Source organism: Urocitellus parryii, chromosome 3 (genome assembly GCF_045843805.1).
Source record: "Urocitellus parryii isolate mUroPar1 chromosome 3, mUroPar1.hap1, whole genome shotgun sequence".
NCBI lineage: Eukaryota > Metazoa > Chordata > Mammalia > Rodentia > Sciuridae > Urocitellus > Urocitellus parryii.
Window position 1 is genome coordinate 114,173,511 of NC_135533.1, and position 14,151 is coordinate 114,187,661.

The 14,151-nt window shown below is 56.0% G+C and overlaps 1 protein-coding gene across 1 annotated transcript; it reads right to left on the minus strand.

The window, feature by feature from the left end:
- Positions 1–3,016: 3,016 nt before the first annotated feature.
- Cryba4 (crystallin beta A4) lies at positions 3,017–9,540 on the minus strand. Its single transcript, XM_026408537.2, has 6 exons — positions 9,520–9,540; positions 9,164–9,214; positions 7,952–8,070; positions 6,173–6,314; positions 4,543–4,685; positions 3,017–3,164 (listed from the first exon to the last, which is right to left on the minus strand). Exons 1-6 carry the CDS (start codon positions 9,538–9,540, stop codon positions 3,017–3,019), a joined length of 624 nt encoding a protein of 207 aa, XP_026264322.1.
- Positions 9,541–14,151: the final 4,611 nt, after the last annotated feature.

Consider the following 14,151-nt stretch of genomic DNA (forward strand, 5'->3'; position numbering starts at 1 on the left):
TACACTCCCCAAATCTTGAACAACCAGCTTTGGCTAAATGTTCTTACAAAGCTGGGTGGCCTCAGACAAGTTGCTTCACCTCTCTGAGCCTTAAATTTCTGTTGGGTTTTAAAGAGACTATAATGATGTCAAGGAGTTGCTGTGAGGTTTGAATTATATCACATGTGAAAGAGGGGTGTTCTAGGTCAGGAGGTAGGGTACAAATGGGACCTTGGGAATCCTCATCTGATCCAAGAGGTGGTCTAGATAGAGGACGAGTCACCAGGGAGGTGGTGCAGGAGGAAGTCAGCTCTGTGGTTTAAGCCCCCCAGGCTGTGGCACCTGTGAAGAGCTGATTCACACACCTGGCAGTTCAAAGAAGGGCCAACCTAGGGGCCTGAGGTCGAAGTTGCCCCAAGCAAGACAGATGAGAGGGAAAAGTTGTGTCTGTTTTCTCTTGGAACAGGAGAGGGAGTGTGGGAGGGTTCTGAGCGGGAAGCTCAGAAGACCAGAAGGAAGACCAGATCTTCCTTGCCTTGGTAACCAGAGCACCCTGGCTGCTAAGTGGAGAAGGGGACGTGAAGGGGCAGAGGTGAACACAGGGAAAACCCAAAGGGGAGAGACTGGGGTGCTTGGACCAGTGCAGCGCCAGTGGAGAGGGTGATAGCAACTGGGCTCTGCGGCTGTTTTAGCCTCCTGCAGGCTAGGCAAGTTCTGGGCCTCCAGGCCCCCAGCCTGGTGCATTCCACAAGTGCAGTTTGACTTGTAGTGATCTCCTGTGGAGGTGTCAGGAGGGTGGCCCAGTGTCCAGGGACTGAGTCCCAGGGGGGGTCTGAGCAGAGGCCAGTACCAGGGAGGGCCTGTCCCCACCCCCGCCCTCTCCTTATCCCCCCGTCCAGTCCTGCGGTCTCCCCTGCATCAGTCTGTCTGCCCCAAGAAACTGGGCCAGGAAAAGGACTGTGTGTCCCACCTCCCACGGTTTCCCAGGGCCTCCCGCACCTGCACCTCCCCCCCCAACCTCCGAGCGGACTTCCTCCCAGCCCTGGGCCTGGAGATCTAAGATCCTAAGGTCTGAGCAGAGGCCGCTGTCCCCGGCTCCCAGATGGCCCCTTTCTCCCGGGGTCCTCACCCTGTCTTATCTCCTGCACGGCTCCCTGGGGACGGTCCTCTTGATAGAAGACCACCGAGGGCGGCAGGGGATGATGACAGGCAGCTTAAAAATGCCTGAATGTAAGTATCCTAAACCCTCGCCTCCCTCCCTTCCTGAGCCGGCACATGTTATCTTTTCCTGTGCACTCTTCAGAGTCCCACCCTTTCCTGTCCCTCTCAACAGATTAGGGACATTCGTGGGTAGAGGAAGATGGGCCCCAGGGATCCAGGAAAAAGAACCAGGTTTAGATAATTCATATAAAAAAGACAAAGCAAAGAACAAACGGGGTGGGCAGAGAAGAAAGAGGGCGAGAGAAACTCTCCACTCAGGCTGCGAGCAAAATGGAACTTGGTTTTTGTTGAGTTAAAAAAAAAAAAAAAAAAAAAAAAAAAATATATATATATATATATATATATATATATATATATATATATATATATATAATATTTTTTAGTTGTTGATGTACCTTTATTTATTTGAATGTGGTGCTGAGAACCGAACTCAGTGCCTCACCCATGCTAGGCAATCACTCTACCACTGAGCTAAAACCCCAGCCCAGGACTTGGTTTTTATTGTTTCTTGGTACCAGGGATTGAACCTAGGGGCACTCAACCACGGAGGCACATCCCCAGCCCTTTTTATTTTTTATTTTATTTTTTTTATTTTGAGACAGGGTCTCACTGAGTTGCTTAGGGCCTCACTCAATTGCTGAGGCTGGCCTTGAACTTTCAAACCTCCTGCCTCAGCCTCCCAAGTTGTGGGATTACAGGCATACATCATAGCACCCAGCAGGACTTTCTTTGTTTTAGGGGCTTTCTTCAGAAGGTCGAGGGTGTTAAATGAGTACTACTAGATGGTCTATGTAAGAGAACTGGAGAGAAGAAAAGAAAATGGGGCATTAGAGGTTTTGCCATGTGGGAGACAGGTGGCTTCCTGCCTGTGTGGCTTTGCAAACCACGGTAGGAATGATCTGTGGGGAAGATAGCCATCGTCAATAAATGTCCACCTAACAAGGGAGCTTCAAAATTCTTGAAGAAAAAGTAGGAAAAATGGACAATGGTAAAGAAGATCAATCCCAACCCTACATGAATGGCTCTCCCTGCATGATTGACAAAGAGCAATCTTTAGGAAATAAGCAAAAATCTAGAAAAATCTAACCGACGCTGCCAACCAACTTGACCTGACTGGCATTGGCCGAACACTGACTCACAAGAGAACACAGTGTTCCAGCTCTCCTCTTAGTCCATAAAGACAGACCACATGCTCAGTCACAAAGTAAGTCTCAGTACATTTCAAAAGACTGAGACCTCATAGAACATGTTCTCCGACCACAGTGGATTTGTTTGAAGTTAACAAAAATAGGACTGGGGTTTAGCTCAGTAGACACAAGGCCCTAGGTTCAAACCCCAGCTCTATTTTAAAAATTAAATAAAGATAAAGTATCTAGAAAATTCTAATAGTATTTGGAACTTAGATAACACACCTGCAGCCAGGCATGGTGGTGCCTGACGGTAATCCCTGCTATCTGGGAGCCTGAGGCAGGAGGTCGGCCACTTCAAGGCCAGCCTTGGGAATTTAGCAAGACCCTGTCTCAAAATTAAAAATAGAAAGGCACAGACCAAAAAGCACAGACCCATCACTGAGAAAATGAATCAAGCTCAAACTTGGTTCTTTGAGATCAGTAAAATGGACAAGCACAGCTAACACCGGACCTTCTTTTCTTTTTTTATTACTTTGAGTTTTCTGTGCTGACTGTGCATGGACTGGCGGACACGGGCGCCGGGTTGGCGGGGTTGCGAGGGGAGGCAGAAGCAGAGGCGGTGGCAGCGACCAGAGCTAGGCCATCACAGACACGCGCGCATGCGCTCCTCGGCGCCGGGCGCTGGCTCACTGCTGGATCCTGCGGATGCTCTGCACCTGGAAGGTCTGGGCGTGGGAGCCCCACTCCCGGAAATGCTTGTAGTCACCCGAGTGGTGATCACTCTCCAGAACATACTGGAAACCTCGGTATCCGGGAAACTGAGAGCAAACCCATCTAGAAAAGGAAAGAGACGGTCACCCTATAGAGGCACCCACCCTGGTCAGGAGAGGATGGGAGCGGTCCCCGGCCTTCATGGCCCTGGATGCGCCAGGCGCACACACCACACACACACACACACACACACACACACCCGGCACTGGGCCCTTGATCGTGCCGTTTCTTGTGCCGGGAACATCCTCCCGGCGATTCTTCGCCTGGCCCAGTTTTGTGTCCCTTCAGGTCCCAGTATAATTCATTAAGTCATCAGGGCCATCGGACCCAGTCCCGAATCAGGCCACGGTCCCTGACTGTATCTTCGAAGCATTCGTATAATTTGATAATTTGAAGATCATTGGTAAAATGTCAGCTTCCCCGCCAGCGGGCAGGCTCCTGGTTAGGGACACGTGTGGCTCACTGTCCCCCAGGGCCCAGCAGAACGCCTGGCACAGAGGAGGAGCCCCTTCAATATTCGGCAAATGAATGAGTGAAGAAGAAGCCCTGATCCCTCCTCTCTTTCCAGGAGGCACTTTAGAGAAAATGGCCATGTTTCAACTCGCTGATCCCTATGTTATTCGGGACAAGGGTTGGTGTCTGCTTTTGAGGCCCGCTTTTCTCTCTGAAAGAGACTCAAACAAGACTCAAGAACCACAGGGAGCCTTCGCAGTCAACCTGGGAAAATGGAGGTGAACTCAGCGATGAGCATGTGACCCAGCCTAGCCAATCAGTGCATCCCATTCTTGTAAGCATTATGATTGGTCCAGAAAGGACCACATGACCTAAGTTGGACCAATGAGCGTCTTTCCTGGACTTCGAGGGTATCATTGAGAAAAGGAGCCTCTCTTTCCCTGGGGCTGATACCTAAGGACCCAGCTGCCACTTTTGTCTTTACTTGGGAGGCACTCATCCGAGAATACAGCCACTCGGAGGCAGCAGAGCAGGAGCCGGAAGGCAGCTCCGTCCTCCAGCAGTGCCTGAAGCTAATTACAGGGGCCAGTGAACATTCTTTGGGTTTAAAGAAGCTTGGTGTAGTGGCACATGCCTGTCATCCCAGCTGCTCGGGAGGCTGAGGCAGGAGGATCGTGAGTTCAAAGCCAGCCTCGGCAACAGGGAGGCCCTAAGCAACTCAATGAGACCCTGTCTACAGGGTTGGGGATGTGGTTCAGTGGTCGAGTGCTCTGAGTTCAATTCCCGGTACACACACACACACACAAAAGAAGTTTGGTCTGGGTTTCCATCATCTGAAATCCCATACATCCTTCCTGATATCTCCTGCACCCCGGTATTCTCCTCTGGAGTGTGCATCAGCCCCCAGCACACAGTTTTCACAGGAAGTGTCACACCCCTCCCAACATCCTCTCTCTGCCCTGCTACAAGGAGCCTTGGACACACTTACGCCCCAGAGTGGACATGGAAGGAGCCCACTTCGTTGCCGTCCCAGCCCATGGCCTGGAGGGAGGGATAGTCATCACTCAGCTCTCCTTTCCTGCCCAGGAAGTTCTCTTGCTCGAAGATGGTCAGCCTGGAGTCGCGGTGGTTCTACAGGCACAGGGAACAGGGTCAGACCTTCTGGTAGCCCGCTAGAAACCCTGGAGCCTCTGCCCTTACCACAGCCTGCCCCAGTCTCCCAGCTCAGCCTTCTTAGCAAACCTTGGAAGGGCACCAAGGCAGCAGGTACCAGGAACCTTATAAGATATACATCATTTGCGATTCCAGAATTTATCCTTCCAGAAATTTCCACACACAAAAAAATCATAGAAAAAAAGAATGTTCATCATAAAAAAGGGGAGAAAACAATCTGAATGTCCAACATTAGGGGATCAGATGTTAATCTGGGTGTTGCACCTGGGGTTAGAGAAAAGACGAGAACCTCTCTGAGTTTCAGTCTTGACTCTGCCACTTACCAGATGGCAAGCTTAGACATGTCACATGGTGTTTCTGAGCCTTCATTTTCATAATTATGAAACAGAACCAACCGCACCTAACTTTTCAGGGTCATTTTCAGGACTAGATGGAATTAGGGTGTGATGAGCATGGAACAAGGGACTGGACCCAAGAAAGCCTGATACAGGACCCTGCACATGCTCAGCACCTTGGTTATTTGTAGAACAAAGGAGCCAATGGTCTTCTTAGCCACAGCATGGAATACTAGAGAGCCATGAAAATGACACCATAGATGAGATATAACTTTCCAGAAGGGTGATTGTGATATACTTGCCCAGTGAATAAAAGCAGGTCTCCAGGCCTGAAGTTCATTATGACTCATTTTTTTAAATTTTTTTGGTTCTGAGTGTGGAACCCAGGGCCTCCACATGCTAAACATATGCTTTACCACTGAACCACATCTCCAGCTCCTATAATTTCATTTATATAACAAAAATACGTGTACCTAACTATACATTGATGATATAGGTAGACACAGATATAGGGATGGGTACAAGAATAGCCATGATGTCATCTGTCAATCACCAACCAGAACAGAAAGCATCTCCTGTACTGTGAAGCAGCTCCTGTCTCAGAGGTATATTTATCAGCAACTTACTTTCTTATTCTAACATATCAGGGTTTCCCCCCTGAATTATGAATAATAAATAAGGTGAAAATAAAATAAAACATACCTTTCTGAGCCTCAGTTTTTCTCATCTGTAAAATGGAGTAAAGGTGCCCACATCTACCCGTACCCCATAGGGGAGGTAAAATATAAAGTCGGAAGGGCACCCCTCCTCCCCACCGGGACCTGCCTCCCTGTATCCACCTTCTGCCAGAGCCCCCAGTCATGAAGAGAGGGACAGGGGTCCACAGGTGCTGGCATCCTAACCAAAGCTGCTGTAAGTGGACAGTAGCTGGTGGGGTCTGTGTCCTCGTTCCCCAGGACATGGGGACTGGGACCTGGTTTCAAGAAGAAGAAACTGAGGGTCAGAGAGGAAAGAGACGGCCCACGGCGGGCAACCTGATTCCCACGGTGGCTGATGCCCAGCGTCCCCTGGAAAGGCCCCAGCCTCCCGGGCCCTGAGGGTAGGACTCACAGCGCAGGCCACGGGCCGGAAGGAGGTGAGCCTGTCGGCGGGGTAGGCCGTGTTGCCGCTCCAGGCGTCCCAGCCCGGGTACTCGCCGCGCTCCAGCACGTACTGCTGCCCCTGGAAGCCGGCGTGCTCAAAGCCCACCCACCTGCGGGCACACAGAGGGAGGGCCACCCTGAAGTCGCAGTGCCTGGACACGGTTGGGGTGGCTCCCCTCGGGGAGGGGCTGCGGCGGTGGTGGAGCAGAGGCTGGGTGGCTGCGAGACCCCCCACCAAGCCCAGCTCAGTGCCCACCAGGGGACCGCTGGCCCCGAACACCAGCGGCCACCCACTTGCCGTGTGCCCCGCAGGGAGGGGGACTGCTCCACGCAAGGGGCTCTGGGAATGGGCAAGGCTGACCGCAGGCTGCGGGGCCTCAGCAGGATTCCTGTGACCCTGCGGGACCTGGCCAGGAGGGCCTCTCTCCGCCACCCCTGTCTCTGCCAGTGGAGTGGCTCCTCAGCTACCAGGTGCCGCTGCCCTAGTGGCCTGCCATGTGGCCCCTTCAGTTTTGTGACCCCTAGGGAAAGAGACACAGGGGGCAGGCACCAGTGCACCTGCGTCTCCTGTCTGCAGAGAAGATAAAGGTGTGGACCTGCCGGGCTCCTGGCCTCGGCCACCCCGGCTCCATTTCCCCACTTGCAGGAAGCAGAAGCTAAGACACAAATCACCCCAGGTGACCTCAGGGGTCACTCACAGGCATAGCTTTAAGGGACTCGCATACCAGACCTTGTTCTCCTTCCAGGGCACTTTCCAACCCTCTAGAACCTTCTAGCCACTATGATAGTCACTGGCAGCAGGCAGCTGATTAAATTTGAATTCAATAAATGAAATTAACTAAAATAAAATAATTCAGCCAGCAGGTGGGAGCCTCGTCCCAGCAAGCACCCAAGGACTCAGCCTAAGTGATGGCTTCCAAAGGTGACCCCAACCCAGAGAGGCACCTGGGGGGTGGGGGGTACCAGGGATTGAACTCAGGGACACTTGACCACTGAGCCCCTTCCCCAGCCCCATTCTATGTTTTGTTTAGAGACAGGGTCTCACTGAGTGGCTTAGGGCCTCACTTCGATGAGGCTGGCTTTGAATTCTCCATCCTCCTGCCTAAGCCTCCTGAGCCGTGGGGATTATAAGCATGCACCACCACATTTTGCTACAGTATCCACATTTGAAATCCTGAGTGGTCACATGTGGCCAGTGACCCTGAACTTGGACAGTGCAGATGTAGAACTTCCCGGTAGCAGAAAAGACTACTAAATGATGCTGGTCTACAAAGTCTCAGTATGTTATTGCTGTGTCCGCCCCTCCTCCCGCTCACTAGTGTCTTTATCTCTCTGAAAAGAGATCACACGCAGTCTTTCAGGCAGTAGTATTTAGTTTAAAATTAGTAACACTTTTCACTGTATTTTTATAGCTGCTGCCTATTTTTGATAAGTGGTGTTGGCTTTCCATTTATGCCCAAGAGGGACATTTCTAGACTCAACATTCATTTCTAAGGGTGGTGTCTCACAAAGTTGGCTCATCCAGTGGGCACTGACTACCTTAATGGCAGCCCTGTAGTTGGGCAGTACACAACTTGCACAACCTTACATGGCAACCCTGCACCCTCCTCAGCACTACACCAGAGGACACAGGTACAGTTAGAGCCTGGGAAGACAAGGCTGACAACATGTAAAAGTCCCAGCTCCCCCCTCTAGGTCCCTTTTGATCCCCCACCCTAACCCCGACTCAGTCTCCCTGCAGACTCACGCTCCACTCAGGACTTTCAAGGATCTCACAGTCTCAAAACCCAGCTCCAGCACGCTGGGGCATTCGGCCGTGAACTCATGCCGCCGGCCCTGGAAGCCCTCCTCGTCCCACACCACCATCTGTGCCAGAGAGAAGGTGGAGATGGGCGGACGTCAGAATCCTGTGGAGCAGGTGTTGGGGGCGGCCCCAGGACCCAGAGTCCAGCAAAGCAGGTGAAAGGGGTTTTGGCAACTGGGACCCCCCGGGGCCTCCAGGGCCAGGCCTGTAAGGGAGGTGAGGGCCCTGAGAGCACAGGTCCCCGGGAACAGTGGCTTCTGTCTAGCACCGGGACCTCTGCCCGGTGGAAGCGTCTCAAGACCTTCTCCAAATCTGAACTTCCATGAGGGACCTCCACGTTCTTAAAATGGCGCTTTTCTTCCCCCTCAACATAGATCAAAGGAATCCGGATAGAAAACCGTGTGACCAAATGGCGTGGCCTAGGTCTCAGTGCTGTTATTGCTATGTCCCCCGCGCCCCTCCCCACCCCCACAGCTCTCTAATCTTTTTTTTTTCTCTTTTCTTTTGGTACCAGAAACTGAACTCGGGGCCCTCAGCCACGGAGCCCCATCCCCAGCCCTCTTCTGTGTTTTAATTAGAGACAGGGTCTCACTGAGTTGCTCAGGGCCTCACTATGGCTGAGGCTGGCTTTGACCTCGCGATCCTCCTGCCTCAGCCTCCGGAGCCCCTGAGATGACAGGTGTGCAAACTGCACCCAGCTTCTAATCTCTTTCTTTATCTCTCCAAAAAGAGATGGCCCATAGTCTCTCAGGCAACAGTATTTAGCTAAACATCAATCACATTTTTATTGTGTTTTCACAGAGGCCACCTATTTTGGGTACGTAATGTTGGCTTTCAGTTGGTGCCCAAGAGGGACATGTTTAGATGATGGTGGCCCACAAAGCTGCCTCATCCGGTGGGCAGTGACGACCCTAAGGGCAGCCAAAGACGGTGGCAGTTCAAGTTTGGAAACCAGATGACCCGAGTTCAAGTTCAGTCTCTCTGCGTGACCTTGCGGGTCCTGTTCTCTGAGCCTTGGTTGTGTCCTCTGTGAGATGGCCATTCAGACCCTCCCCCAAGTGAGGTGGGGGCTCAGTGAGCTAGGAACGGGGGGGGGGGTCCCAGGGACGGGGGCTTGACCTGTGTCCTCCCACCCTGGCCCGGGCCCCTCCCTACCTTCCAGTGTCCCGCCGACTTGGTGCACTGCAGGGTCATGCTGCCCCCTTCCTGGGCAGGAGAAGAACGGGGTGACCATGCGCCCTCACCCCCGGGTCCCGCCGCCTGGGAGCCCTGCTCTGCGCCTCTCCTCTGCTCACTGCGGGAGAGTCTCTGTGGCGGCCAGCGGGTGGGAGCCTCGGGCATCACCGTGTTCTTAGTGAGGGTGGCGGGAGCCCGTCTGGGCGTCTGGGGCACCCTTTCTTGGTCAGGAAGAGGAGGGCACTTGGGACGACACAGGGTGGGGACCTGGGCTCACCACCTCCCGGGGGCTCGCCAGGACCCCCGATCCCACCCCGTCTCCCACGGGGACTTACCGAGATGGGCCCAGAGAACATGTCAGAACCGGGACCAGTCGAGGTCAAGCTCTTATAGGCAGGGAGGGGAGGGAGGGCCCCCGGGGAGCAAAGCCCCGACTCAGCAAGTGAGCCCTCGACACAAAGGCCAGCGCTGGCCACAGCCCCAGTGAGAGGTGTCAGCAGCTCTGGGTTCAGCTGGGAGGGGACAGATCAGGTCACCTCCCCAGAGACGGGCATGGGGAAGGGGAGCGGTGCCAGGTCTGCCTGAATCAGCCCCACGGGGCCCCCGAGCGGGGCAGGAGTCGAGCAACTGGCCGAGGAGCCCCAAAGTGTGGCCAGCTGTGTGACCTTGAGTAGGTCATTTCCCCTCCTGTTGTACCTATAAAATGGGATGGAAATCAACTCCGTCTGGGGGCCAGGAGGCTGCGCACCTTCTTGCCTGGTGCCCCGTAAGCCTTGATGGACGTCTGCTCCTTTCCCCTTCCCGTCCGTGTTGGACTTCCAGTGGAGCAATCAGGGCAGGCTGCCTGTTGGAGGTGGCATTCTGGGAAGCGTGGAGAGGATTCCCACAGGGTCAGATGGAAAGAGGGGCATGAAGAGCTGGCGTACAAAGGTGGGAGCGTAGAGCTGGTGGCCCAGTACAGAGGTCCCAGAGGGAGTGAGCAAGGCCGAGGTCTGGCCAGAGCCCCAGACGACTCTACAGGCAGGAGCCAGGAGCTGATGGTTATGAACATGCTCCACAGACGTAGCACCTGCCACACCCCGGGGGGCAGAACTCCCCGTGGACATCCCCCCACACCCTCCTTCTACCTCCCAGAGAGGGAGGAAAGAGCGTGGCTGGGAGCCACGTCACTCAGGGTGAAACCCAGCCCTGGTCTTACCATCCAGGCCCCCTACAGGATACCTGAGCCCTGCTGGTGCCCGCAGAATGGCCACATCCACCACTCCCTGGAGGGGTTAAAGCAACCCCATCCTACGCATTACTTGGAGGAAAGAAAAATAAAAGTTAAGACTCCAAGGGCTCCGGAGGCTGAGGCAGGAGGATCGTAAGTTCAAGGCCAGCCTCAGCCACTTAGTGAGGGCCTGTCTCTAAATAAAATATAATATAAAAAAGGTCTGGGGATGTGGCTCGGTGGTTAAGTGCCCCTGGTTCAAGCCCCAGTACCAAAAAATAAAAAAATAAAAAGACTGCAACCTCATGTTCTTTGTGCGTAAAATGAGTGCAACGGGTTGAAGGGGTGTGGCCTGAGAGGGGTGTGGTGAGGGTACAGTTCTGGTGTGAACCACTGGTGCACAGCAAGTGTCACTGTTCCAGGGACATAAAAAGCATTAGGCACTCCCACCATCTTTGTCATCGTCATTACTAACAGTAAAGGTGCTTATTAAATAATTACTCGTGAAGAGCAGGAGCACTTAGCTTCTGAGAGCTCAGGGGCCGGCCATCCGAGAGGCCAGCTCGGATCCCGCAGGGGGCGGGGAAGCAGGTGCGTGGTGGACAGGGGTCCATTTCCCATCTGTCCGTCCGTGGGGTCCATCCCAGAGACTCCGCCCTCCTGGTGAGGATGACAGGCACCCAGGCTGTGGAAGGCCCAGAGCGGAGGTGCCCAGCAAGGCCACTGTCCCTTGTCCCCACCCTCGCCCCCTGGCAGGGCGCCTGGCCAAGGGGGCACGGAACTCCTCGAGACGGCCTGGCTGGCAGCGCGGACCTGTGGGTGGCCCCCACGGCGTCTCTGGGCTGCGGTCCAGCAGCTGCCCCCTCTGTGGTTCCGCCTCGGTCACCCCGGCCTTGGCCACCCCGGCCTTGGCCCGCGATGAAAGGCTATGGAGTGGGGGAGGGGGCAGGGGCTGTGGCGGCAGAGCTGGCCCCAGGCCAGGGCCACCCTGGATCCCCAGAGAAGGGGCAGCACCGTGTGGAGACCCCATAGGCCACCCACCCCACCCTGGCTGGACAGCTGTCTGGCCCCTCTGACCCCCGTGGAGAGAGTGCACAGGGCAGGACCTCCGCCCAGCCTCTTGCTCCAGGCCTGCCTCCGTTCCTCCACTGGAGAGATGAAGGAGTCAGGCCACTCGGCTTCCGACACCGGCCACCCTGTGGGGAGTCTCTGCTGCCCGACTTGAATCGGGGCCCTTGGTCTCTCAGTCCCCTCGTGCCCCTGGCTAGTGTTCTTACTCCCCCCTCTCCTGATCTGGGTCCCCCCACTTGGCACCCCACTTTCATCATGGTCCATTCCGACAACCGTTCAGTCACCAAATCCTGACACAGGGCCCTCTGCAGGCCAGGCCCCACGGCAGGTGCCAGAGGTGACCAGCATGTGGCTCAACCTGGGGCTTCTCAGATGGAGGCGTTGGCCACCAGCTCTGTCCCTGGCACCTGAGGGTCGTGACGGGGGGGGGGGTCACAGAGGCAGTCCAGGAAAGGAGGGGTCTCCATGTGGGCAGAAGAGCAGGACCCAGTCCCCAACGTCCAGCCTACCTGAGCCCAACAAGGCCTGGCTTCCCACCTAGGATCAGGAAGTCAGGCTGCCGCTGAGGCCAAGGTCAAGGTCAAGGTCAAGGTCAGACAGCCAGAGCCCCAGGCGGGGAGGCTGCCTGCACTGGCCTGGCCTCCCGCCTGGCTTTCCTCGTCTTTGAAATGGTGGGATGGAAGGGCCCGGTGAGGCAGGTTGTCCTGGAGACTGGCACAGGGGGCAGCGGCCAAGCACTGGGCACCGTGCTTAGCACAGGGAAGGCTCCGGGCAGTGCACGGGCCTGTGCTCAGCGTCACAGGCCTTCTGCTGGGGGCAGCTCCATTAGGGACACTGGTGCTCACCCGTGACTGCAGACACGGAGCCCCCTGAGGACCGACTGTCCCCAAACCACGCAGAGCATCATGGCTGAGCCACGACACTCACCCAGGTCTCCAGCTGACCAGAGTCTCTCCTTTTCCCTGCCCCCGGGGATGGCCGTGGGGACCTGGGGGCCCATCCCTGGTGGGGGCCGTGGACAACAAGGAGGTGGAGAGCTGTGGACCAGGGTTTCTGCTGTGCGCTCGGGGCCACAATGGAAAGTGCTGGTCTCTGCAGTGACCCTGGCAGGGCTGGCCCCGGCCAGGCCCCGCTCCGGCTGCTGAGCCAGCTCCCGCTTTGTGCCCCAGACTATAGGGCCCAGTGTCTGCCAGATTATAAAATGGGGGGTCGGCCCTGGTCACCCACAGCACACGCCTGTCCTCCACCAGGAAGTGGCAAGTCCCCAGGTAAGGAAGCCACGGAGAACTGAGGGGAGGGGACGAGGGGAGGCCCGAGAGCCGCAGGTGGCCCCGAGGGCCAGGCGGGACCTCCAAGATGAGAGAGGGGACTGTCAGAGGCGGGAAGTGAGCAGAGAGTGACAAGAAAGACAGGGGGCTGGGCAGACAGATCAACAGGGAAGGGTGCGCAGGGAGAGACAGACAGACAGACAGACAGAAGAACAGGAGAGAGGGGGAGAAGCAAAGATGGACACCAACAGCAAGGAACAGGAAGAGGGAAGGAGGAGGAGAGGGAGGCAGAATGGAAACGCGGACAGGAAAGGAGGAATGTAGCCCCTGGGGAGCGTGCCACAGAATGGGGGCAGGGAGGGCTGCGAGTCCCAGATGTGGCCCAGATGTCTGTCCCGCAGCGTGGCCACAGTCTTCCTGGAGGCGGGAGGCTGGGGAGGGACCTACCCACCCGCCACAGACAGCCCAGCCAGCAGCTGGACCCCAGGGTCTTCTGTGCCCTCGGGGGTCCTTCAATCATCTGCAGAATTGAAGGGAGCACCCCACCCCGTCTCCTCAGGGACCGTCAGGGCCTCTGTCAGACTCAAAAGAGTCCATGTCCCCCATGCCACGAGGAACCGCTGGAATCCACCAAAGCCCTGCCCACCCAGCACCTCCGCAGCCACGTCCTCGTTTTAGAACCCTGGACGGGCACCAGCCATCCTCTTGGGCCTCTGCGGGCCCAGGGCCAGGCCTGCATCTGCACCCACACACCTGCCCCAGAGGACGCCTGGGGAGGGGGGAGCCCCCGTCCTGCGAGCAGACGTTCACTAGGAATGTCCCCTGTGCTGGGCACAGAGCCGAGCGGGGGAGGGGGGACTAGAGCAGAGTGAGCGAATGGCAGGGCGTGAGCAGCCCAGGGCCAGGCCAGCGGCTCCAGTTGAAAGTGGAGCCCTCCTGCCTGGAGACCCCGGGCAGGGCACCTTCCTCTGTGGCCTCAGAGGGCTGGAGAGAAGGATCCTGGATTCTCCAGGGGGATGGGGCGTGTGCCTGGGATTCCTTAAGAATCCCTAGATGCCATTTCTCTTTGCTCTCCCTCTGGTGAGGTGAACTGAGATTGCACACGCAAATAAGTGTGCTAAGTGGCGTGAGGAGGATCTGCGGGGGGCCAACGAGGCTGGAAGGGAGGCCGATGGAGGGAAGGGCATGGCCAGTGGAGGGGACAGCCTGGTCGAAGGCCTGGAGGAAGGACGCAGGACAGGGAGGGAGCCCAGGTGGGAAAGGCTTGGCTGGGCAACAGGAATGGGCCACCAGGTGCAGTGGGCCCAGCGGCTCAGGAGGCTGAGGCAGGAGAATGGCAAGTTCAAAGCCAGCCTCAGCAAGGGTGAGGTGCTAAGCAACTCATTGAGACCCTGTCTCTAAATAAAATACAAAACAGG

Coding starts and splice junctions, on each gene's coding strand:
- Cryba4 (XM_026408537.2), bottom strand. CDS start 9,540: ATGTTCTCTGGGCCCATCTCG. Junction 9,215..9,519: donor TGTTCTCTGGGCCCATCTCG/GTAAGTCCCCGT, acceptor TCTCCTGCCCAG/GAAGGGGGCAGCATGACCCT. Junction 8,071..9,163: donor AGTCGGCGGGACACTGGAAG/GTAGGGAGGGGC, acceptor TCTCTGGCACAG/ATGGTGGTGTGGGACGAGGA.